Genomic DNA, 27,648 nt, shown 5'->3' on the forward strand with positions numbered 1-27,648 from the left:
GTGGTGGAAGACAGATGAAGGAGGAAGTAAACATGGTCCAAAGCAGACATTTCCTGTAGGGATAGTGCTGAAAATTATTAAGTAAATACTATGCACTTATTTCTCTGTTTACTAAATTTGAGATAGTTTGCAGGAGAAAATACACAGTAAATTAGATTATGGTCAAGTGCAGACCTGGCCCTGACTGAGAGAGCAGTTAAGAAACTTATGAACTCTGGTTTGATTGAAGAAGATGATGACAACTAAAGACATGAATGAAAAAATGTGCTAGCCATGGATTTCAGTGTATGAAGAATAAAAGAATTTTAACTTTGACATGGGCTTCTGTCCAGAGCTGAATAATAATACTGTCAAAGATAATGCAAAGAAAATTGTAATAAATGCTAGTCCTCAGTAGCTCAAAAAGAGCTGATGACGTGTTCATAGCAAAGAGACTTGCTTTTTAACCACCAGGAAAAAAATAGAGAAGCATAATATACAGTTCCTTCCAAGTAGAGACAAATGACTGCTGTAAAGACAGGGAAGTCCCATGTGTCGGAAGTAAATCCAATGTTCGCTAATAATTTGTAAGTGTGAATACATAATGCGGATTTCTTATTCTGACCACAAATAATGGACTAATGACTTAAGATAAAAGGGAAAGACTACATCCAAGGAGGGTAGAAAATGTCTTTTTATTAAGGGGGTGAAACAGTTACTCTGTATAACAAAGTACACAAATCAATATTAGGGTTTGGAAAAGAGAGCACAAAAAAGGTGATGGTACTCAGAAGAAATAGGGAGATGATGCCCTTGTATGTGGCAAGAGTGAGATTGATGCTCTTGAAATGTTTGATCCAGTCTGGTTTTCATCATTTGTAGAAGACATTCAAGCTTTTTCAGGGAAGGGAAAAAAAAACCCAAAACCAATTACAAGGGAAGCAGGTCAGAGATGTAGCAAAAAGCAAACAAACAAAAACCTACAACATAACCTTCTATATTTCTGTTGTTTGAGTCACCTAACTTGTACTGTGAGACTAGTATGGTTTATACTTATGGGTGGTAGTACATTCAAGAAAACTAAATAAAGTACATCTGTGTAAGGTTGTATGATGAGTTATGCAGCTGCAATGAAACCCAAGTACAGGGATGTATTTGGGCCAAAAAATTTAAATTCTGTGTGCCGTGGTGGTTGTACACACCAGCAGCAATATCCAGGGTGGGCAGGCTGTGCCAGACTGAGCTCATTCAGCTCCTTTTCCACCTTTGTTCACATCTCTGTCTGTTGGGCTCCAAGCCACAAACTATCTATTTCCTTCCCATCAACTTTTCAAGGGTCATTGCTAGGGTGAAGATGCCTGTCCACAGCTCAAAGTTGTGCAGATCAGCTGGACAGATTGCTATTTATTCTGGCATTCACTTTTACTACCAGAAAAGAAAAAAAATGTAGAGGGTAGATTGAAGAAAATTAAATAGGCACCAAGACACCAAGTGTGGTTTCTGCTAGTCTCCATCGTGGTGACCTGTGTGTAATGGAAGAAGAAAGCTTTGCTTTACTATATATTTAATATATAGTAAAATGTGGGGTTTGTTCTAAGTGCAAGTTATTCACTTGTGCAGTTGATTTAAATGCTTGTTCAGGACCGAGGTCTTCTTTTACATCGCTTGAAATAAAATTTTTACTTGATCAAGAAATATTTTTGGATATAATGATCATGTTCTGAAGAAGTTAGTATCAACATTGCTTCAGATATTTTCTTTAATTCTATACAATCACTGGTCCATTACTAATCAATATCTAAATATGCCTGTGTGTGTAATGTCACCAAAACATAATGGAAGGTAAAAGAGGGTTTTGTGTGTTGCTATATTCACATGGATTTTATAATATCTAGGTTTTATGGTGGGTCACACCATGAACTGCAGTTTGTACTGGCACATGTGCTGGAGTGTGTGGTGAGGTAAAAAGAAAGGACAAAATAGTGCTAAGACTGGCTTTTGGAATGTCACATCTTAATGTGTGTATTAGTAATATCTATTATTCAAACACCTGCCACTTTAAATAAAGAAAAAACACTTTTCGTAATTTATGAATCTCAAGTGTAAAGAAGACAACTCTCCAGCTAAATCTTATGGTGTGTTATCTCAGTAACAAAGAAACGGCTTGATGTGAGCTCTAGAACATCGTCAGATTATAGCTCACTTCTCAAGCCATAAATCAGCACATAATTCCTAAAGACACGTTTCTAAAACATTGATTGGCTTATTTCTTACTAGCATTACTGTAGATCATAAAATTAAATTCAACATTTAATTGTCTATTTATATCACTTTCTTTGCTTCAAACATAATTATCTTTTTTAAAAATAAAATAGCCAGAAGATTGGGGTGTTTTGGTTCTTAAATTTTAGCACAATATGGCTTACACTTGTTTAAGGTTTCTTCTGTGTATCAAAGGGAAATGGTGTTTTTTGGCTTGCAGAAAATAGAGGGGAGTTGAGTGTGCTGTACTACAAAATTGTTGCACTGTTCCTGTAGGGACCTGGCTTCAGTACTTCAGAGGCCTTCAGTGACCAGAAAGGGTTATCCAAAAAGTAATAATCTGGTACAGAGAAATGTACCATAGTCTCACAGGTTTACCATTTGGTTTCTTTCACTCTGATGTCTGCCAAAACAAAGATTTATGGAGATGGTGTTAATAAGCCAAAGCAGAGAAGAAGTAGAACAGCAATCTATCTTGACAGCATTCAGCTCTCCACTAGAGGTTCAATTTTCAAAATACTTACTATAAATTAATGAAACCCTCTTCTTTCATACTCAATTGCAAAATAGCTGAACCAAGGAGGAAATTTAACAAGATCTTTTCTTAATTTAATCCAGAAAGATGGGATAAAAGATGGGAGTAATTTCCTAGGGATGTGTGAGGAGGTTTTAGCATTACATGACCATTATATTGAGAAGTAACAATGAATAGCACCACCAATGGTAGTACTGACTTAAAGACATTACAATTAAAATGAATACTAGGACACACATGTTGGTATAGTACAAAACCAAGCCATAGGAGCTACTATCCATAATCTTGTAGGATAAGTATATAAAACAAGATAAATAGATTCTGTAGCCATTTGGAGAACTGTATGATGGATGAATGAAGTGGAAAACTATTTTCTTGTGTGGTCTTTGAAGGTTTTTTGCATGTCCTTCCTAAAGCAAACAGTGAAAATCAATTGTTTGCACACCTTTTATCATCTGAAATTCAGTACGTTTCTGGATTTATTGTGCTTCCATAACCTTGAAATGAAAAGTGGGTGGTAACACCAGGCAACTTTCTAAGGCCACTTAAAATCTATAGAACAGAAAGCTTTAAGGAGGTGTTCTTGAGTTATTTTGAATCCGTTTGAATCTTCCATCTTCAGATTTTAAACATTGCTTTGGTAATTTTAATAGTCAATGGAAAATTGAAATGTTAATGCTAAACTATATTATGAGAGATTTATAAAACTTTTAAGGTGTTTATTTTTTTTATTTAGGGTGATGTTGTTTTCAAAAATGGAGAGAGGATGGGAACCATCAAATTTACGCAATTCCAAGGTAGGTTGCAAACAGTTTTCTTTATATTATGTATGCAGTTTCAAACTTTTGTGTCACTTGCATTTGTTTCAGGATGTTTTAAATATGTACAATTATTTTGAAAAGGACTTGCTTGGAAGATGCAGAAAGGAACTTAATAAGTGTTTATTACCTGTTTAAAATATGGTGTTCTGAACCTTGAGTGCTGTGAGGTATTTCCAGGAATTTTTCTCAATTACAGTCCCCATATTTATAGAAACTATTGAACTATAGCAACCTGTACCTGTTTAAAAAACCCTACTGGTCAGCTAAGTATCCACTTCTTAATACAGTTGTTTCTTAAAACCAATGTGGAGTGGAATTTAGAGAGGATTTTTGTTGTTAAGCTCTTTCAAGTTAGTTTTTGCTCTCTCTGAAGACTCACTTTTGACATTCTGCAACTGTTTGCTAAAAGTTGCTTCAGGAGTCAGTCCCTCAGCGTGCAGAGGACACAAACTGCTGACCCCATCCCTTGGAGGCAACATGCTCCACAGCACAACTCACCAAGCCTGCTGCATGCTCTCAGCCTGAGCTGCTCCTGCAGGGAATGGTCTCAGCAGCAGAGACTGCAAATGGAGCCGTAGGGATTTGTCAGGGGCCATTTGCAGCCAGGACGAGGTGCTTGCTGGGAGAGGTTTCAGCAGAAATGGTGATTCATGTTGTAGTTGTTTCTGCAGTTTATAGAATGCAATTCATGTGGTTTTTTTCCCAGGCTAAGGCTGAGATAAAACAGGAGATGATTGCATTTGGATGGTCTCGTGAGGGTAGTCGTAAGCTGGCAGATTCTTTTCATACAATGCATGAGAGAGAAGCTTGCTCTCCTTTGTTTTCAGGAGAGCGCTTTAAACATAATCCTGCTGACCAAGTTACAAAGGCTCATTCTTTAAACAGAAATTTTCTGCTGTATGGACATTATTATTAATGAACAGCAATGCACTTGAGGGGTTCTGTTGTTACTCATTCTGAATTACTGAAGCAATCTTCAGAATTGCTCTTGCCTTCACAACAGTAAGTGATGCTATTAACTCATGCTCCCGGAAGCATTTCAACCCACCAAAACTTTGCAGACATCATCTCATGGTAATGTAATTTAGGAATTCTTGCTCAGTCCTGATGATGAATATTGATTGCTTCCTCTTGTTCCTCCCCCCTGCCCCCATTTATTTTCCATAATAGCAGTGTTTACAGACACGTGAAAGAATCATGAGAAAATTTTTATAAGAGGTGTTTATTCCTCAGAACTCTGGAGGAGCTCTAATGCGTTTTGCCTAAGGTAGCTACGTGTACCCTCCTAGAACACCTGAGCGAGGAGGAAGAGAGGCATGTTCCCTCTGCACATTAAGGATGTGATTTGGGATCATGGGGAGGTGCAATATATGTCATCTGAACGAATCCAGAAGGCGTCCAGGATAGCTGATTTTATGTTGATTTTTATCTCCAACATTCAAACTGAGTTTCTTTACAATATTTTCAGTTTCATATCAGATACTATTTAACACCAATGGTTTTACTGTCAGCTGTTTGTTAGATCAGTAAAAACACAGGAGACAGTCACCCTTTTAAAATCCCTTGCAATTGCAAAATTACTATTTCAGAAGTGATTCAGGTACATAGTCAATATTTTGATCATCAAACAAAGGTTTCCAATTAACCTACAGAAAAAAAAAATCAGGCATCCTGTGGAGAAATGCCAGAGAAGGGCTGGATTTCTACTCATGCAAGCAATAGTCAGTCATCACATCATAAGGCTCGTCTCAAGTTTTGTTTAGTTTCTCACCCATTTTGGAAATAAAGAGAATGTGCAAAAATGTATGAGAGAATTAAATAAGGAACAGTATAACACATATGAAAGCTTTCCTTTTTTTTAACTACAAATGATAGTCCAAATATTATCAAGGATTTTTCTGTTCTTCTTTAATTGGTATTAGTTTTGTCCTAAGCTTTTATATTCAATACTTGTGGTATAATTGTGGACATTATTAATTTGTTCAAAAGAATCCTTTATTGGTTAGAAAACTTTCTGAAACATTCTCATTAACATTTAATAATTCTTGGACTATTGGGAAAGTTCCTAATAATGTAAAGAAGTTAATTAAGTCCAGTGCTTAAAATGGTAAATGGGGTTTTCCTTTGTAGTTGTAGCTATTAGGAGTGATCAAGCATGAGACAGATATAAAACTCAGTGGTTAAAGGTTTTTTTGGTAAGAAAACAATACAAATCATGATGATTTCAATGAAAAAAGACCTCATCAAAGATGTCTTGTAAATGCTTTTGTAAGATTAGTTGTAATTATGAATATAGCTTATATTAAATGTATTAGTAGCTCATTATCCAAACATAATAGTTAGGAATATCCAGTGTTAGTGTTCCATACTTGAAGAGGCATTTTTTAATCTATGCAGCTTTATAATTTCTTTAACAATTTAAATGAAAGTTGTCAGTAGGTCCCAGTTGAAATAATTCAATGCAGAAAAATAAAGCAGATAAATAGGTAATCATTTATCAGAATATGGCCAAAACCTCTGTTCCTCATTTGCTTGGGTAGAAAAATCAGCAGTCTCAGGAGCTAAATTTTCTGTTCTTTGCTAGAAACTTTTGTTTTAATGTGACCATCAGCAAACATTTTGGCTATGGGAAAAGCAGACAGGCACATCTGCCAGAGGCAAGGGAAAAGCAGCCTGTGAGAGTTCAAGGGGTAACTGCAGTACAGCTGACACAGTGTGATGAAATTCTGAATAGCTGGTTTAATTTTGGATCTAGATACAGTTATTTCCAAACTCATGCTACTCATGCCTCTTTTTGAGCTTCTGTGCAGTCTGTTACTTCTGCAAGTGGTCAAACAGATGGTGCCAGAGATAGCTGTGACCAAACTGCTTGCTGCTTGGTCACAGGAATTATTTAGTATGCAACAGAGAATACAAAGCACATGCAATAGCATTTTCTCCTCCTACCTTACTGGTAAATAAAGAGCAGACTGTTTAGCTGAGTTATCCAATTGATGTTTGAAGTTTGCATCCTTCTCAATGATTGGCAATTTTTCCATGGATGTAATTAAAGAACTCTTCTCATAGTCAGACAGGTAGTTGAAGTAGATAGTCAAAATCTTTTGTCTAGTGAGAGCTGAAAAGAGTCCTGACAACTTTTGTGGGTGTATCAGGGAGAAAGGAGAGCAGTAACAAAGCTGAGATTGTAGATTGCTCTGATATGGGAGGCTTCAAGAACAGATCTATACCTGTCCTTCAGAATGTTTCACTTTGGCAGATCCTTTCTGTTTAATCTGACTGGAACCTTAGAAGGTACCTTGCTTTCAGTCAGACTCCTATTTCTGTCAGGCGTTAAACAAAAGCTAAGAGACATCTGTGTTGGAATAGGTTAAAAAGAAAAATAAAAGAATTTTAAATAAATACAAATGAAACATGCAGAAATTGTGCTTTGTGTAGATAAGAACGAAAGTCTGTGGTACTGCATATTGGAAAAAAACTTTAAGGAAGTGGGTGATCACCTTCCGTGTCTTTCTGGGAAGAATTTAAGTGTTTCAACTCATTTAGCCAGGTAATGTGGTGTGACATTTGTTAGTGTTGAAGGCTGATCTGCGCACCAAGTGAGAGGGAGAGCGGGACTTGTCAAGTGTAAAACCTTTGGTTTGCTCAGGAAAACCCTTACTGAACTTCTGCAGTGAAAACCCCAGATATTCTTCTCTGAGCTTAATCAAAAGCAGTGGACAAACAAATGTCTACTCTACAGTGAATAGGAAGCTACGCAGGAACCCAGGATTATTTCCTGCATCCTCAGTTCATCCATAACTTGTTCTCTAGGGGCAGCAATCCAACCCTGGAAAAGTTTCCTTCTATTATTCAAAATACAGTCTGGCATACTCTTAACTATTGTTGGTTCTTGCTTCCACAAAGGCTCATATAAATACTGAGACTAATTGCCTTAGGATATTTTTTTTTTTTAATATTTATCATCTGTCCACAATATTACCCAAAGAACCAGTCTGTGGATTTTTTTTTCTGTGATAATGTTGAAGGAATATAATTCAATGAATAGAAAATATTTAGTAAGAACTCTGAAAACTCAGATGTATATATATATATATATATATGTGTGTGTATATATATATATACATATATATACACACATATATATACATATAAATATATGTATATATGTAAATCATGGTGTCAAATATCCAGAATCAGTGGATTCATATTTCACTGCTTCTGCAAAAAACTTAGAAAATCAGAATAAAATTTCCTTATAATTATTAAGATTTTTTAAATTAAGGAATAACTTCAAATATCTAGATATTAATTTAGGAAAAAAGTATATAAAGAACTTCAGAATTCTGTTGTTTGAGCAATTTTTTAGTAATGATGAGTAAATAATTTCTAGTGTCATGTAATGAGTAATAAACACATAAATTAAACTGTTTATCCTAGGCAGAGGATTCTGATCTGGACCCTTCTGGAAAAGATCACCATATCATAAAAAACTATAATTTTTCAAGCAAAAAAAGGGAATTACTGAAGAAGTCAGAAAGCTTGCTTCTGACACATCCTAACAGGAGGTCTTGACTGTAATCACATGAATGTGTAATTTGTCGACTTCTTGCTGTACCATATCCAGTCCATTTTTGTCTCCATATGAGTAGTGTAATTTTATTTCAACTGTCCATACCTTAGTGACCAGTGGGTTTTTTTAGCTCAGTGATCAATTCACAGAATCATAAAATGGTTTTGGTTGAAAGGAACCTTAAAGATCATCTAGCTACAACCCCCATGCCATGGGCAGGGACACCTTCCACTAGCCTGTGATCTAAATGAATATAAAAGTATCCACAAAACTGGTTTAAAGTCCCATTTCAATTTGGGGAAGTATACCAAAAAGTACTCTGAAAGGGTGTGCCTTGAATCTGGAGTCACTGAATATTGACATTACTGATTAAGATTAACTAGAATATATAATTATCAAAATGTACAATGGTCTCTGGGAGACTGACCAAGTACAGGGGGACTAGACAAGGATTCAAACAAATATTAATAATTTGAAGAAGTAACCAAGAGAAAAAGAATGCTGATTTTTTAGGTCAAATGTCTGGTGCTACATTGGGAACAAACTTTTGGACAAATACAAAATGGAGAGCAATTCACTAGTCCATAGTTATACATAAAAAGTACTAAAGATTACAATAGGTGGATGAACATGAATAAGCAAAAACATGAAAAGGTAAAAAAGAAAATTTCTGCACTGGCATGTATCCATAATAGTATCCTTTTAATCTCCCTGGTGCCAAAAGGCTATAGCTAACTGTACAGTGTACAGTGCTTATTTAAGAAAAATGTGCGGAGAAAACAGAAGACTAGGAACATACCTTAATAAAAAAAAATGAAATATCTGGGCTGCTTAGAGAACATGATCAAAATGCATGACAACTACTGATAAAAGTTTCTTGTCCTTGTCTTCATCATCTGGCTGAGAATTAAGAAACTTGAATAGGAGTGGAGATTTGAGCCAATGTTAGGAAAAACTTCTTAATGAAAAGGATGCAAACTCTAGAAAATGTATAAAATTGCTGTCCTTGGAAGTTTTGAAAAACAAGTTAAACAAACACCTGACATGCTGTAGATGTATTCGTTGTACCTTGAGACAGACAGATGACTTTTACTGCATCTTGAGTTCCCTTCAACTCCAGCTGTATTTCTTCTGGACCTGTTGCTCCTCTGCAGTGTCCATAATGTCATCCTGACACTTTATTTACATGTATTTGTCCACGTTATGCTATTAACACCACTTGTTGTACTTTTCTCTAGTGTTTCTAATAAGAGACATAAGATAAGCATGGAACTCTAGAATTGTGATTAGGTTATTTGTGGGGAGGAAACATAACATTTAATTGCTCTTCCAGCATCAGTTCTGTGTTTTGTTGTTCTCTTTTTTTTCCTTTAAATCAGATTTATTTGAACATAAATCTTTTGATCCCTCAGCCAAGTGAGCATCAAAACTGCAAATAGGTGTCAGGGCCACTTACCCTTTGTCTTCTGGTCTATCAGTCTGGTTAATTTTTCCTATGTTCTACAAAGATTTAGCAGGACAAAAAGTGAAAATCATTACCCAGATGTATGTATAAATACAAAGAGGTAAAAACTACAGTTTTTCGTCAGAGAAAAAGTGAATTGAAGCTGGGATTTCCCAAGCAGATGATAAATCTATGTTATGGATGGGTATCTATATGGGTGCGTGATTTACACTCTGAGATCCAAAAGGCAAGAGTTTCCATGCCTGTTTGAGCTGGAGGGTGTCTTTGGACCTTAAGGTTTAATGTGGATTTATTGTCTATCAATTTGTCTTTCATGACTCCATTTGTACTTTTGGCTTTCAACACATCTGCTGGCAATGAGTTTCACAAAATGATGATGCATGTAATGATTAAAGCCCTTCCATCTGTTTGTTTTAAATCTTTGAATTTCACTGAGCATACCCTGCTTCTTGTGGTGTGATAAGCAGTGAATAATTGTGTCTTACTTTTTACACATTGTTCATATTTTACAGACCTCTCTTATCAATGAGTGTCTTTAGAAATGCAAGTCTTTATCATCCATTTAGTTTTTTCGTCATGTAAATGTTGCTCTATAATTCTAATGAGCCTCTACCTTTCCTGATATTCTTTTTTTTTTGTGAGAGTTTAATGAGAGCCACACACAGTTCTGAAATGCCCATCTCCATAACTCATATTTCTGAATGACCTTTTTGCATTATTTTAGCTTCTCTCACAATATTCTGTTTTGCCACATTTATCCTCCTTTTGCCTCTTTGGCCATTGGTGAGCACAGCACTGATGTTTTCAAAGAATCAGCCACAGTAAATCCATGGCCTCATCCTGGATGCTCTTAATTTCTTAGAACCAACAGCTTCATTTTGTATACTTGATATGTTCTCTTGTATGTTATGCTGTATCTCACTAGCACTGAACTTCACTGTAATTTTATTATCAGTATTTCACTCACCTTTATAACAGTCCTCTGTCAGATGAAACCATACAGGAAATTATATTTAATGTATGTTTATAGCTGTTTTCCCCTTTTATTGTCAGATTTTTTGGACACATTTGCTGTTCAGTGATTGTTCTCTTCCATACCTACCAGAAGCAATGTTTCCCCCTGTGCCAGTTACTTGTCTTGTAATCTGTTGGCATTATTTATTTGGAGTTGGGGTTTGTGTTCATTTGGTTTGTTTTTATAAACACAGAAAAGTGTATGAAAATTCAGGTACCCAGGTTGTGTACTTGTGATGTCAAACTGGAGAAAGGACAGACAGATAAGGGCTATAGAAATTCTTTGGGGTCTTAGGGAATTATTTACAAAGACAGATTAATGCAGTTAAGTGTGGGGAGTTGCTTGAGTCTCCTCATTTTGAGCAAGCTGTATTATGTGGATATAAACTGCGAGGCCAGGGAGGACACGCTGGAGGGGGACACTGATGTGCAGCTGCTGGTCGTCATGGCAGCCCCTATTGTTTTGTTTTGTTTTGTTTTGTTTTGTTTTGTTTTGTTTTGTTTTGTTTTGTTTTGTTTTGTTTTACCTGAGCTAGCTTTAAACAGGCCAACTGCGGTGCGGCAAGCTGTGTAGCAACAATAACATGGAGCAGACTGGAAGCTGGAAATCTGCCCTGGGGCAAGATCAGTGGTTTGGTAGGTGACCTTTCCATTGGGAGAACAGCTATGGGAGGCCACAGCTTTGCAGCTATCAGCATTCAAGCCAACTAATTTCAGGCTAGCAGGGTGCTTCTGTGCCACCCAAAGCTGCAGTGAGCGTGATGGGTTGCTGGGAAGAGTTGCATTCATTGTTTCCCCCAGGCATGTGTGAGGACCTGTTTATCACTATGGTTCTGTGCCTGTGCTGTACAGAGAGGTTCATCCCTTGAGAGGGGGTTTGCAATGTGCAAATAATTATTACTGGGACAAGCACACGCACTATAGAAGAAGCTGTCATCTTCATAGGATTCCACTTCAGTTCATTCAGTGTACTCTGAGGCAAAGTGTTTCGCAAGATCTGATAACTGTCTGTCACTATGTTGTGCAAAAAATGTCCTAGGAGATGTCTTAATTACTGAGAAAAAATGCAACTTTCAAATGCAACAGCAAAGAAAAAAATGTTGAAAAGCAATGGAAGATAATTTTACAAGAATTAATTTTTACCAGAGACTGAAGTATCCAGCTCCAAAAAGTCAACAGAAATTAGTACCCCCCTAAAGAAATAATGTCTAAGAAGAACCTGAAAGAATTGCTAGATGTTTCCTTCAGAGCTCTCTGACTTTCACTGTAATTTAAACTTTTTTTTTTTTTCAATTAGCATTCAGAATCCTACTTCTACTAGAGTTAACTTGTTCAGCTATTCCATTTCAAGTGATGGACAGTGCTGTTCCTCCCTGTCACCACCCAGTCCTCCCTGTCTTTTGAAGAGAGACAGAGGTTTTCTTGAGGGCTATGGGGCCACCATGAGCTGCTGCTCTCTGCAGAGCTGTGTGCTGGCACATCTCTCTCCTTGATATCTCAGAGATATGCTTTTTTGGGAAGAATTTGTAAGACATAAAAAGATTTTAAAAAATGTAAGGGAATAAAAAGAGTTAGAAGACTTAGAAGAAACCCATGAAATTCTGGTGTATATTTTGGGAAAATATTTACTTTGGTGTAATTGACAGAGAATTCAGTCTACTGCAATGACATCATCCTTAACATGTAGTTCAAATATTTCCTCAGGATATACAGAACTGTGAAATAGAATAACTTTAATTCTGAATGAATAGAAAAGAAGAAAATTAAGTTCATCTAGGTCACTGAAAGGACATAGATTTTTTTATTTGACATTATCATTTGAAAAGACAAAACAGAGAATTGTTGAGTAGCACAACAAGCTAGCATGCTAAGGTTTGTATAGTTGTAGGCTACAGATAGGAAAACAATCATGTAAAGTCTAAAATATCTCTGAATCTGTGGAATAATATAAAAAAGTATATTTGGCAAAAATTTCCTTCACAAAACTACTTCAGGGATGGTAGACAATATCATCACGGTGTTATGAGAAAACAACTCTGATCTATTACAGATAGGGGAGATGAAAATGGAATATTTTTTAAAAAAGAGTGAAGATTGATTTATTCACTGTGTAGGTGACCAAAGGAAGTTGTGATTTGCATGCTGCAGAATTCATATAGGCATTTGTACTAAAACTTTAAGAGCACAGAAGCAGTTTAAGTCCCGGTTATTAGCTCCTTATTAAGGGTACAGAAAGGCTAAATTGCCTTTCAAATTTACTAGTCTCCTTTTTTCATCCTAATAATAGTTTTCTTTTTTCTGCCATTACAAATGTTTATCTAATTTCAAATCATAGAAGATCATTTCTCTAAGCTGACATTTTAGTTTTTGAAAAAATAATCTATTTCGATATATCATCACTGGACCATGGTTCAGAAATTAAAGGATTCCGATCCTGTCAACATGTAATAGAAAATGAGCACATGTAATTAATAGATTTGTGAGAAATCTTTAGAATTTTGTCTAAATGTCTGAATTTTGGTAGTATTTCACAATGGCACAGGTGCAATTTTCTGGCTTGAATCATGTTATTTAATATAACGATATTGAATCTGTTGCACATCTGTGATAAACATCTCTCTGTTTATTTTCAGTGTATTTTGATGATTTGCTCCAACAGGTTCCTTTTGGAAAGAAATTAAGTAGAGATGCCAGTTCAGCAAATAATATCTTTTCATTTCTCTTTTTCAAGAGTCACTGAAGACCCTTCGTAATCTCATATTTTAAAGAAGCTCATTTTTCAAAGTTTCATAGTTTTCTGTTATAGAGTCTGGGAGTCAAAAAGCCCCACAACAGCCACACCCCATACATTTTGGACTTAGGCAAAACGTTTTTTAAAAGCTTACTATGGACCCCTAATGTCCCCTTGCAATGAAAGGACTGGGTCATACTTTTTTTACTCTTGAGTTGCTATTTCAAAAATTGAAACCAAAAGGAGAAAATGAGTGTGGACTGTTGAGAAAAATGTCTGTTTGAAATTCCACCGGTCTTGGTATTTGTTATCTTCATCTGGGGAGCATGCATAATTTTTTCCTTAAGTGATTATAGAGGACAAGGGATGAATTCCTCATAAGCAAATTATTTCATTATATTGATCTAGTACATCTACCTGCAATAAAGTGATTCCACTACAGATGATTTAGCAGTGATTTAGTTCAAACTACTGTCAGGATGAAAAATGTTTTGAATTAATACTGTTCGTGTAAGGAACAGGGTCAGACAGAGATATAGGGAACTGTCATTTGTACATAAATCTAAGTGCTATTTTATATGATCCCCAGCTACTGACAAGAAGCTGTTTGATAGCTTGCTGTGTTCTCCCTTTTTTCCTCCCCTCTTTGTTTAACCTTTATGCCATGGACACATTTTTCCTCCTTGCGCTGCTTTTTGCATATCCAATTCAGAGCTATCCAGGCCATGCTTGACCTTGATAGACTGTACAGTCTTTACTAGTTAATCCCTTGTGTATAATTATTAATTTACTTTTATTTTACCAGATTTGGCCTTGACTGGACTCACTAGGTGGTCTCAGAAGCCCCACATGACATGGGAAGCATGGGAACAGTCTCCCTGTCAGTGGCTTGGCTGCTGCAAATAATCTGGGATCTACCAATAAAGACTAGATTGGAGGATGAGGAAAGGAGCAATACCTCAATGAAAGTGTATCCCCTAAACTCATGGAACCTTTGAGGTTGGAGAAGATTCCCACGATCCTCAAGCCCAGCCTTTGACTGATCACCACCTTGTAAAATAGACCCTGTCACTAAGTGATAGGTCCGGTCATTTCTTGAACACTTCCAGGGATGGTGGGTGACTCCTCCATCTCCCAAGGCAGTTCACTCCAGTCTGTTCCAGTCCCTCTTCTTTTGCAGGCTGGATAGCTCTTCCCTGGGAAACCTATATTCCCATCTATAATATAGTCATGATGGATGCTTGTTTCTATTAAAAGTGTGACATAGGATCCAAATTAGTAATACAGGTACCGTGCTCAGGCCATTTTAAAAGTCGAATTATGTGTAGGCCTGGTAAGGCAAATTGCCCTGCATAGTGCCCTGACCTGTGTCAAAATGGAAAGTTGAGTACATCAGGGGAAGCAGATCCCTGTGCTCCTCAAGAAAAAGGTGTCTGACATACACAAAGACCCTAATCCTCAGGTAACCAATTTTACTGTTTTAGAATGCTGTTTGTAACTCACAGGCTATAGGATGGAGCCACGGAGAGCTTGGTGGATTGCAGGAATGTCGCATGTTCATAAAAGCTGACAACTCCCCTTTGAAAGTGAAAGGTGTTTCTCACATTTAGGAGAAAAATAAGGGAGGCTCCCTGCACAGAGCAAGGGGAGTTAAGCTTTCTTCTCATTCTGGGCCTTCAAAAGGTCATTGCAGAAAGTGTTGTAACGCAAAGTGATTTTAACCTGCCTCTGCTAATGTGACATTTGGAGCATGGCTGTGGCAGTCTGATGTGACAGCAGGCAAATGTTGCGTTGTGCTGTGTTAGTAAATGGCAGACAGCCTGGTAAAATGAGGGACTTATTCACATATTTAGTCTGTGCTTCCCCTCTCCAGAGGAAAAGACTTTGAAAAGTCTCTGAAGTGTGAATCCCAAAGGTCAGTAAATGCACAAAGGCCTTGTTGAATTCAGAGAAGAGAATAGAATTAAAAAAAACCCAATTTCTGGTATTTCACATCCTGAAAATGTTAAGTAGATTTAAGACTGCGGTTGTGTACAGATGCTATAAATCATCAAAAGCTTTTTAACTGCTCATATCCAGGTTTGATAAATTTAGCTGACAACCTAAGTGATAACCTGTAGCCAAATGCTAGATTATTGCCTGTGTGTTACAGGTTCATTTTTCAGCACTTTAGAACTACTTTAATCCCTGAAAGACTCAGGTAGCTTTAGTCCATCTGATTTACTGTGCTAGATAAAATCAGTGGTGCACATAACTCCAGTTGTGGACTGTGGAGAAAGTGGGGTTTACAGAAACATTAGTTCTGGAAAAGACCATGGGCTCGCAAGCCATAAAAATGTAGATAGGTATCCTTTGGATATAGAATGCCCTACTGATGGCATGGACCATTGTGTAAGCTAAATATTTCATCCCTTGTCTGGTCTTGAGTTGGAATTCTGCTTCTGTTTCCCTTGTTAATACATATTTCCATTATCTTTTTAAATGAAAATTCAGATTACTTTTTTAGCTCTCTATGATCTATCTATTTGTATGGAAGTGGCTGGCTAAATGAAAGGAATACAAAAGATAAAATGTTTGGGGGAAAGACAACTGAGTTATACTTTTTCATTTCTAAGTCACTCAAGAATTTTGAAAATGCCACCCAAAGTAGATTTTCCCAAGGATTAGCTCAGTTGGTCAGAGCATGGTGTTATTAATGCCAAGGACGTGGGTTCGATCCCCACATGGGCCATTCACTTAAGAGCTGGACTCAGTGATCCATGTGAGTCCCTTCCAACTCAGGATATCCTGTGATTCTGTAAAGATTGCTGGCAGCCAAGTCAACCTAGACATGCCCCATCCCAAATGGAGCAAAGCTGAAACCCAGCTTTTTTAAGATGTAGTAGCCAGAAAAATGCATCTCCCTTGGCTTCATAACTGGAGATTTGAGCATGTAGACATATTTCCAAGCTCTTCCTCCCTTAGACATTTGTTGTGACTGGCAAAGGAGATCTGGCCAGAATAATGATAGTGGGTTTTGTGCTCTTTTACTGAATATAGAGTAACAATCTAGGTAGGAGCATTGCGAAGTTCCTCAGCTCTGCCTTGTGAAATTTAACGTAGAGATTTACTTAGCATTAGATCCTAAAAGGAATAAAAGTTTATCTTAAATGACCTGTCAGGTTCAATTTATTCACATTAATTGGCCTGGAGCTCTTCCATTTAGCAAAACCTTGGCTGCTCTTGCATGGGCAGAGTGCTTGGAAGGAAAGGCTCTTTTTGCTGCCTAAAGACGTGCCCATGCAAAGCTGTCCAACTAGCATCCCTGGCAGGGCTTCCTATCCCACAGGGCCATGGACAGATGTACTGGGAGAGTAGCTTTGGGCCTTCACAGTCTGCCTACATACCTCCTGGTGCTGGGCAGCAGATCCTACAGAAATGTGTACTGCCTCTTTCATGACAGATTTGAGGAATTCAAGAAATGACTGGACCTGGCAATTGATGCCAGGGTCAAGTTGACAAGGCAGAGATCAGTCAAAAGTTGAACTCCATGATCTTGGAGATCTTTTCCAACCTAACTGATTCTGTGATTTTTGTCATTTCAAGCAACCTTCTTGCCTCAAACAGCACAGCCATGGCCAGGCATGGGTAATGGGGGCAAGGTGCACTCAAGCCTTTGGGCAGATGCCAGCTGTGGACCCTGGACATGCATTAAAATTATGCATGTTGGAACCTCAGGTGTGGCAGTGCTTCTCCTGAAGTTCAGAAAACTGCAAGCTGCAGATGCAGAGAATGGAGACAAGAGATTATTTCTAAGCCTCTGCAGCATCTGTTGCTTTGCACTTGCACTGGCTCACTAATATATAGACTAAAAGAACAGGTGTAAAAGTGCTCATCAGAAGTCTTCATTACAATAGAATTAATTGATCTCATTACTATCTGTAATTTACACTCATTCAAGAGGCCCTCATTCCAGCTGACATTCATATTCTCATCATTTTGGATAAATTTAGGATGAAATATTTATACTTTATTTAAGACTTGTTTGCTTTCCTTTAATCTTGGCATTGCAACTGTTATTAAAAACAAGCAAAAAGTGGAGAGACAGGAGTAAGGGAGTGAAATGTTCCATTTGCATGTCATACACCAAGTACTCAAATTATTATTTGAAAGTACAGGACAAAAACAAAAGTAAAAACTCACAAATAGTTTTTCCCTCCATTCTAAAGTATAAAATTACTAATGTTGAAAATCTCTCACAATGAGAAAGTTACAAGCAGCTGAGGTAAACTCAATTCAAGGTCCAGATAAAGAAAACTGGAATAGTCTGTGCTGGCAGACCTGATTTTAACTGGATGAGATATTACGTCATGGGGTGGCTTTTAGTCACTTTGCATTAAGAAAGTGAAATTCTGTCCCTGTTTTACATTGCTCAGGATGGGGATGGAAACACAGAGTTGAAATATTTCATAATGTTACTCTAGTTCAGTAAAACTGTTTGCCACTTAGCATTCCAAATAGTTTTTTTACTAAAACAGAAATGGGAAAGCTGCCCAAGATGCACAGAGAGGAAATACAGTCTTCAGAGTTCTCAGAATTTTCCCTTTGTCAATCTTTTTTATTCATTTTTGTTGATATCCATGCAGAACAGAGAACTGTTAAAAAACTAGACCTTGAAATCTAGGTTTAATTCTTGCTGTGGTAAAAATGCTAGGAATTTTACAATTGGCTAAATTTTATATAAAAAATAGTGATATGCATGCATATACTGTTATCTCAGATTTGACATTAGCATCATATGATGTCCTCTGCCACCACCATGTGTGTATGTTCTATTCCTTATAGAAGGCTGGTAGTAATCAGTCCCTGGAATTGTGGTAAATTCCTTTGTGCTTTGACTAGAATATCCTCCTGTGTATTCCCTTTTCTGAGATAGTATGAGTTTTCTGGGAATTGTCCTCATATGAGATTTGTTAATTGCTGTTCAAGAAATTGCCACAGATTTCCCAGACTAAAAGATATGGATGCCTTGTAAAGGTCTGAAGCAGGAGGAGAGGTTCTTAGCTTGTACACGTCATAGGTTTCCATCCTATACTACAATGTAATAGCCATTCTCAATGAGGGGATTTTTGTCTGTGATCCATAATTATGAGGGTAAAGAAGGATTTAGGGGACTATTGGACTCTAGGGGACTATTCAGATTACATGTTGGCCAGATCATCAGGTAACTCTATGTAATGGTCATACAGAAGAAACTGCCAGGACAGTTATGCCATACACATTTCATTTTTTCAAAACAAGCTAGCTAGATGATGGTGGATAATTAATCACAATGGAATAACCAAGGACAAGCAAAACTGAATAGCTGTTTCTCTTTTTGATCTGCAATGGATCTATAAATTGTGCTGTTACATGAAAATCAATAGCTGATCTGTTAGATGGATAAAACCCAAAGAACAGATGAAATATAAATGAAGCTGCATCACACTGAATTGGGTCAAATCCCATTGGAAATGGGTCAGGCCTTTAGGAATCATTCCCTACTGTTGATTATAATGAGTGCACAAGGTTTTAAAACCAGCTTACAGCTTTTAATCAGCAGTAGCTTATGGTATGATGAATTACTGCTGTGTATGTGCTGTAATTAAACAGTGCTTTATGAAGACACTGTAGTTGTAACAATAAACTCTGAGACTGATACAACAAAGTTCTGAATCTATCCTGAATTATTAAATTGATGGGCATTCAGCCTTCAGCATCTCACACAGTCAAACCTGTAATGCAACAGACAGCACAAGAGACCTTGTTTTGCACAGGGATTAAATATTCGTCTGTGACTGTAGCAGCTTTTAAATTTTTAAGGTATTGATCCACAGCCTACTTTGATCTTATATAATCTGAAGCAATGTTAAGTACCCAAAATATAGAAATTATTTTCTTGAGCCATATGAAATACAAAACTTTATTTCCTTCAAGAAATGAAGTTATACCAGGTGTGTGATGGCCTGCTGCAATGCCTTCTTCTAGGACTACAAGTGAAAAAGGTGTATATAAAATTTATTTCTTGCTAAAGTGGCTATACAGTTAATTGTGTGTCATTTTGAATGGGGTTTTTCATGGATTGGTTTTAAGGTTTTTTTTGGTTTTGACAAGTGTACATATTGACTCTTGCCAGGAAAATGAACTTCCAAATTTCATTAATATATCTGTTTTATTTGATAACTGAATATTTTAGTTAGTTTACCAATTAAATGGTAAAAATGTAGATCCACAAGCTGTTCCTCAGATGTTTGCTTGATCTTTTTTTCCCTGCATGCCCATATTTACACCAGCATTTATCTGCTCCAGACTTGCACTAAAATGTGGCACATCTAAACTACATTTCAGCCCTAATATCTCAGGACAAATTTTTTTCTGACAAAATGCAGCACTGCTCAGGATGTCCCCACACACAGCAGATAGACCACCTACATAAAAAGTGCATAATTCAGATGTAGTTCCAACCTCCGCTCACTGTAGAAAAAGAATTTGCATCAAAACCTCCTTTATTCTGAAGTTACTGAACTGCTCCTGAGATATATCTGAGGTGAATTTCTAAGACTTTCATGCTTATTCTTTTTTGCTATGTATAAATAACTAAATATTAATTTACCACAAAGAAAGAGCAAAATGACAGTCCAGAAGCTGGGGCATTAATCTAAACAGAGGGAGAACTAATTTTGGATCCCTCATCCAGATTTTTCTGAGAGGGAACTTAAACCATTATTTGATGAATCTCAGAGGAATATTCCTGTTACTGATCTAGGATGCTGAGTGGAGCTAGCAGAAATTCCTCTTTCTTGTCACAAAAGTATTGGGTCAGATCTAGAACATATCTGCACTGTTAATTATGCCCATATTTGGTTTTGACCTTAGTGCCTAGGTCATTGAATCTCCTGGCTAACACAAGTGGAAATAGTAATGGAAATTCCTTAACTTATATTTGAATAGTCATAGACCTTTGAATTATTTTATTAACAGGAAAAGGTAAATAATTAGCTTAAATTGGTTTAATGGTAGGAAATGCCAAGAAAAATCTTAAGCCCAAATATATCAATGCAACAGGAGTCATCTCTGGCTGATCTCAGTGTTTGTTGTCTGTGTGCTGCACTCTATTTGTACAGGTGTAAGTGACAGCAGGATTATTTTTTGTGAGCAGGTATTGTTTTCTTTAGTGGACTCTATGAAAACCTTTCTTTCAAACATTTGTCCTTCAACTCTCTTCAAAGCTATGCTGCTACGTGCAATAAATCATTGTGTAAGAAGGGAATAACTTATTAGTTCTGTGTTTGTTTTCCTTCACCCTTTTTTTGTAAGGAGGTCATCTCAGGAGATGAAACCTGTGTCACATGTGATATCCATGAAAATTCAAACAACTTACCCAGATATTTGCATCTTGTCCTGAACAACATTGCATTTTAAAGAAAGATGCAGACAATTCCAGAATGAAACTAAATGTTATCCTTTGGTATGAGTCTATAGGAAATCAAGCACATCATACTCTATAAGTGCCTGTCTTCCTCAGATTTTTGACAGAGACCCCAGACAAGGTAGCTGTGATATACACCATACCCACTGAAATTTGGGCAGAGGAATCCCACCAAATTACCTTCTAACTAATAAATAGTGTAGTGGGTCTAAAAAGGTGGAATTAACTTTGGAAATAAGTTAAATGGAGCACTACCCAGTTGCTTCTTCTATAGGTTTAAAATCGTTAATCATTTTCTGTATAATAGTGTTTAAATAAACAAGTTCAGACACTTATTTTTTATTTGCTTTAGATCTCACAAAAATAATTTGGTGCTGCTGAAGAATAAATCAAACAAAACTAATTCTGAAAATATGAGAATCCTTGCTAAGAAAGCTGAAAAAGCCCAAACTGCATTTTTTAATAATGCAAATTGAGATTAAATTAATTTTAGATTCCTCCCCAGCACAGTAATTTGGGCAGCACAGCAAATCTGATGACTAGTTCCTCAATTCCTAGAATTGGTAGGTATATTGCCATTAAGGACTTATTGTAATAGGACAAGGGAAAAAAAGGAGACTTCACCATCCTAACTTATATTGCCTTGGTGCATAAAATTTTCTTGTACCTGCAGATCGTGGAGAATGGCCAGCAGTACCTCATTCAGAAACCAGGAAGCTCTCAGTGAGGTTTTCAACACCAAGCTCCACTGCACCTCTTTTCCCCTGTATGGTGAATTGTGAATGGAAATATTCATCCACATTTTTCACCTGTTAGGCTGACTTTAAGGCTAGTTGGGAATAACAGTTTGCTTCCAAAAATTGAGCAAATTAGTTTTTAAAATATATGATGGTCTGATAATTTGTGTATTTATGATGGCTGAACCAAGGTAGCTGAGTTGGCGACCCAGCAGCCTGTGAAAACTGCGACTTTCTTGTGTGTGGTGCCTTATGTCTTCAGCAGTCTTGTGAGATGTGTCACCGCAGGCTGATGGGTTCAGTTTGGAGTGAATTTTACAAGCACAGAAATTGTTAGTGCCATACCTGGGTTTCAGGCACTTTGTGGGCTCCCTGAGGCACCTCACTAATTGCTGTGGCTGTGTCCCCTCGTGCCTGTTCCGTGCAGAAAGCCAGTTGGGTATCTAGTCACCTCAGCAGAGATTCCTGTGTCCCTCCCTTTTAATGCATTTGTTACCAACACAGAATATTTTAGCAACCACATCTCTAGAGAAACAAACCAACCAACCAAGCAGAAAAAACCAAATGCTGTTTTACTATAAGTACATAATTTTAAATTTTTCTTTTAAAAAAATATTTAGTAACATTTACTGAATTTTGCTATATGTAGTAATTGTGTTTAACATCTGGGAAAGAGATTAAATACTTCAGATGTTATATTTTGCATTTGTTGGTTTTGCTTGGCAATCAAATGAAATTGCAAGATAAATTTATTTGTAGTAAGAAAAAATAATTTATGCAGTATTTGAATTTATATGTTGATTTGATTCATTATTTGTTTCCACCAAAAATTAAATACTGACAAAAATCATATTTAATTTGGAGACAGTTCTTTTAAAACTGGCTTTAAAACATTCTTTTATTTATGATTGTTATAAAAGCTGTAGTAATATAATTTTAGAAAAAGATCATCCTATCTGGCATGCTCTTACACAAATTCATTGTAATAATTCTGTTCAACTTTATTTTCAATAGGCCTGTTTTCCTTCTGATGTAGAACTAAATTAGTCATACACAGTTCCTCTAAGAAAATGTCTCATGTAAGCAGAGAAATTCAGATGGTTTTTCACCACTTCAAATTATGTGTATAGTGCTTTCTTGATTGTTAAATTACACTCTAGGCTAGGTCAAGGTATAGAATAGTTTTTATTTTCAAATGGATGGGAATTAGATGATTTAGAAGTATATTACTAGGTATCAGAGAGCAGGTAATTTTATGTTTAAGCTCAACAAAAGGTTTGTATGGGGTGTGAAGAAGGTTTTTATTAAGAAAAGAGGAGCAGGAAATTGGACCTCTTCAAAACAGATTTACCCAATTTCTCTTACTAAAGTCAGTGAGTGGGTTTTCACAAAACCAGTATCAGCTATTGAAGGAAACAGACAATGTACAAGCTAGATCATGATAGATTTACCATTTGTTTTCAATTGAATGCAATTATGTTTCATCCACAGAAGTTTTACAGCATGCTCTGTAAAAATCTCCTAAGGTATGGAAAGACCCACTGAAGGAAATTAAAGCAGTATGTCTGAGAAAATCATGTCCCAAGTTTAAAAAGAAAGTTATCAAAGATGCAGTATCAGTGTATATTTTCTGTTTGTTCATTACTTCATTTTCATATGCAAAATCAGGAAACTCAGAAGATCAGTTTTACAAACAAAAGTCTCAATCTGAGTAGTTATTGCTGTTCTGTTGATGAATTGCCACCTTTGAACTGGATCTGGCTGAATGATACCTGTAACTCTCTCTTTGGACCTCTTCTGAAAAACTTCAGAATGGTAGAGCATGGTTGTTTTGGTAAACGGTAAATGGTAAGGTAGTTGTTTTGTTTTAAGAAACTTAAATATGACATTGGGGACATAACAACAGTTAAAAAGGTCTGTGTGATATTTCTTTTGGAGGTATGCAAGCAGTAAGGATAAACATGGCTGTCTCTCAGGGCTCCCGTCTCTCCAGTACTGTGTGCTATAACCTTTGCCAATGAAGCAGAGGCTGTGTCTGGCTCCTCCCGGCATTTCTCTGTGCCTCCCATCACCTTTGCTTCTCTTCACCAAGCTTAGCATGGTCGCCTGACCTGGCCACAGAGCTGTGTGTCCTAGCTGTGCCTGTGTCAGCCTGCTCTCTGGTCTCTCTCTGGTCTCTTCTGTCAGTTCTCCTGATCTTGCAAAGTATTTTTGGTATGGCACATGTCAAAGCTGTGAAAGGATTCAGTATTTTCAGGGTAGGAACATGAGCAGGAAAGGACTGTCATTCAATGGCTAGTCCAGAAGGATCCATGGAGTTTTCATGGTAGCTTCACTGTGCCTCCCACATACACACACAAGAAATACCAGAAAACCCATGACATGCTACCTATAAATAAAACAGCATCTTCAAAATCTGCAAGAATGGGGACATTCTGCACAGGGATGAAACAACTTAAGTGATGCAGTAGGTTGTCATGGCCTCAGTACCAGTTGCAGAAGTGGGAATTGTTTTCCCTATGAATTGTAATAATCCAGTCCTTTACAGCTCAGAGTTGACAAGCACCTGCAGAAGCAGTCCATGAATAGGATACATGAGTTATAGAATATCTTCCCTTTAACTAAGAAACTTCCATTTCCAGAAATATATCCACTGGAGCGTGCCAGCTATAATTCAGCAGAGCAAAGGCAAAGCAAGTTGGTGCTGCACATGGAAAACAGAGGTGCTGCCAAACAGCAGTGCTCTCCCCATCAATGGTGTGATTGAAAAGGAGCCAGTGATTCCTCGTGCAGCTAGACCAGTGCAGCGGAAGATGCAACAGAAGCACTGTTCTGTTCAGCAGCTGTGTTTTCCCCCATGTTCACTCGTGGTACTGCTACAGTGAGGAGTAACATGATCTGGTTAAGTGAAAAAGTGATTTCAGCAGGGTGGGCTTAAACCCAAGGCAAACATTAACTAAAGCTCTGTAATATGAGCCATAAATCCTGGCCCTCTGCTGTCTCTTCTTTTTCCTGGTACTGGTTCTACCAGGACCATGGTCAGGACATCTCTGTTCCTTCTAGAAAGCCAGATGGTAAGAGCATTGAGGTGAGGAGGGCTTCAGGAATAAGGAAAAGGTTGTAGCTGTAATTTGAGGGTGATTTCCAAATACACAGGTGAAGATCCAGGGGCTGCTCTCACGCGAGAGGTGTGATTTCTCATCTCAGATGTGTTTCATATGTTCGTGGCTACTGCTTACTCATGAGTTTTGACCTTTATTATCCTACATCCCATGGTTCTTGTTTAAATCAAAGTTAATTAAATCTACAAGAGATTTGTGACAGATTTTTTCTGTCCCTACCCAAAACACAGGGAAGCAAGAGAACATTTTCACATCTTTTACCGAAAAAGTAACAGCACTTGACTTGCATTGATAGCTCCCATGAATCTGTACATGCTATTGCAGAAGAAGGAATTGTTTGTAAGACAGTGAAGAGACAAAACTTGTGCCTAAGTACTTTTTAAATACAGTTTTTTAATGAGATTCTTAAAATTTGGATAGTTAAAGATTTATGATCAAGTATGTAACTATATAAAACACATGGTAGATTATCAACAGATTATCATTCTCTCCCAGTATTTTTTTTTTTTTTTTTGTCTTCTGGATGTATTCTATGATTTAAATTTCCATCAAATGCTGTAAATATCAAGGGACTGGTAGCAGTTACTCAGGTGCATATGCACTGTGTACTCACTCCAGGTAAGATTTAAAACCCCTTCTCATACTTTAATCACTGTGGTTTTGACTTGTCAGAAATAAAGTTAATGGGACAACTGACTTTTGTAATTTACATTAAGATTTTGCCATCAGTTTCAAGGAAAAGCTTTTTTAAATATTTTTAAACTGGTTTTAGCCTTACCTTCTTCTAAAATTCTGCTTCCTCTCATACTCCAAACTATCTTCAGCTTTCTTCACCTATAATTTTAACATTGTCTTAGGCAAAAGGCAAAAAATTATGTTAGAACAGTTAGACACTTATCCCTCTCATTTAAAGCACTGCAATGTTTTGACTTTTGATCCCACTTGTAAGGAAAAACCGATTGCATCCATTTTATACAGTAGTTTTCCAAACTTTTGTGCATCATGTGGGGGTTATTTAATATAATATTTTATGCCCAAATAATTTAAAAAATTTCTACCATTCTTCAGTCTCATACTGCAATATTCATACATGAGAAAAAATGCATACTTCTGCTTTTCTAGTTTTAATCAGCTTTGCAAGGATTTTTGCCTCATATTGTATTTCACTCCTACAGGCATAAATCCTATCCTAACAAGACAATGTTGTTGCATGCTATCAATTTTCTAAGAAGAATAGATTCTCTGAAACTAGGAGTGTTTTGTCAAATTGTTTTCTCTCAGTACCTGAAGTATCAGTTTTAATTCTGGAAACACTTAGAGAAGTGTATTTAATGTTACACACAAATGCAATGCTACTCTTATGCATAAATGCTTTTGTATTCTGGTTGAGCTTTGCCACAAAACTTTTTTCCAGAGCTGTCTGTCAGGTGCATTATATAACTGCTCTATATTAATTATTAAATCCTTTATTATTTGAAGTAATTATATTTTAATGGCTGTAGCTTTCCATGGCAGGCTTTTTCTCTTGATGCTAGTCTGCTTCCTGTAGCTATTCAAACTCCAGATGAAGAAATAAAAGGAAAAATAAATCAGAATTCAAAATGAAACAGCGCAATGACATATGCCATATTTTAAGAAAAATTTTAAAGTAATCATTAAAGATAAAATCAATGGGTTTCACTTTAAAACTGTTCTTTGTGTCTTGGACAGTTTTCTACAGCAATTTCTCTGTTCATAGTAAAACATGTTGTTCCTAATTAGTGCTCAAAAGAAATCACTGTTGGACCTTTTTCCTCCTTTTTTATTTTTTTTTTCCAGTGGATTAGTACAAAGAGATTACTCAAAACAGGTTAAAACAAGTGGAGGTTTGCTGAAGCAGCAGGAAAATGGAGTTATTTCTCTGGAACCTTGACTTTTAACCAGTTCCAGTTGGAGTGGTTTCTTTGTCTTGAATATAGGATTTGTCTTGAATATAGGATTTTTATACAGGTAAAAAAAGCCCCCAAATCTGACCAAACCAAAATAGTTTTCTTAATGAGTTTTCTTTTGCAAAGATTATTATTTTTGAGGGGTTTTTCCCCCCTGTAACTTTTAACATATTTAGATTTTAAAATTAAAAATAATGAAGTAGTTGTGGTTATAAATTTTGTAATTCAAGACTAGATTTCATCCTACTAAAATGTACTGGTAGGATATTGTGGAAGTCAAACAACTCTATCAATGTGAAAGGTGTGGATCAGGGTGGTCTAAATTCTGAATTGACCATCATGTTATGTTTTAAAACTGCTTTGGTCTCATGCTGATGTACAATTCACATTTATTTACATTAAAAATGAAAAAGCATAAAAATGAAATTTATAAAGTGAGAAATATCCTTGTAGGGGTCTGTTGGGCAGGGCTGCTACACAAAACGTTTCAAATATTGTTGTTTGAAACCCCACCACTCCTTTTGTAGACAGCAGTGTCTTGTGAGTGGGGTCCATCTTCTGGATCTGTCTCTTAAAGCCTGTGAGAACTGAGTGGGGCATGGCCATTTTTTCTCCTCTTCCAGTGCTTGAGGTCATGGGGCTGCACAGCCTCACCACAGAGCCTCAGCCCCAGGCTCTGGGTCTCTCACACGTCTTTACACTCTCACAGCATCCCTCCTCCTGGTGAGTAACCCAAACTTTCCAAACTTCTTAGGTGGCCTCATGGGGACAGACAAGAAAAATAGATTTTGAAGAGGAATTTCCCAGCAGCCACGTCTACTTGTAAAATGCATCTCTGCCCATGGCAGGGGGTTGGAACTAGATGATCTTTAAGGACCCTTCCTATGATTCTAAAACACTGAAATTTGCAGCCAGGCACACACTTTCCTCACTCAAGGAATCATGCAGATCTTGGGTTAGACAGGCATCCTGGCATGGTGTAACGCGTCTTGTTCTCTAACTCCCTAGAGTGCAGTCCCTAATTGTAGCAGCGACAA

General features: G+C 36.9%; 1 protein-coding gene and 1 non-coding gene across 4 annotated transcripts in view; both read left to right on the forward strand.

Moving 5' to 3' along the window:
- Positions 1–27,648, forward strand: part of GABBR2 (gamma-aminobutyric acid type B receptor subunit 2) — a 457,331-nt gene that overhangs the window by 258,658 nt on the left and 171,025 nt on the right. For all 3 annotated transcript variants that reach the window (XM_064430950.1, XM_064430955.1, XM_064430964.1), the window contains one exon: positions 3,513–3,573. In XM_064430950.1, the coding sequence (XP_064287020.1) occupies positions 3,513–3,573 (61 nt within the window). The remainder of the gene's footprint in view (positions 1–3,512; positions 3,574–27,648) is intronic.
- On the forward strand, positions 16,038–16,108 carry TRNAN-AUU (transfer RNA asparagine (anticodon AUU)). Its single transcript has one exon. It is a non-coding gene; the product is annotated as a tRNA-Asn (tRNA).

Source organism: Passer domesticus, chromosome 1, assembly GCF_036417665.1.
Source record: "Passer domesticus isolate bPasDom1 chromosome 1, bPasDom1.hap1, whole genome shotgun sequence".
NCBI lineage: Eukaryota > Metazoa > Chordata > Aves > Passeriformes > Passeridae > Passer > Passer domesticus.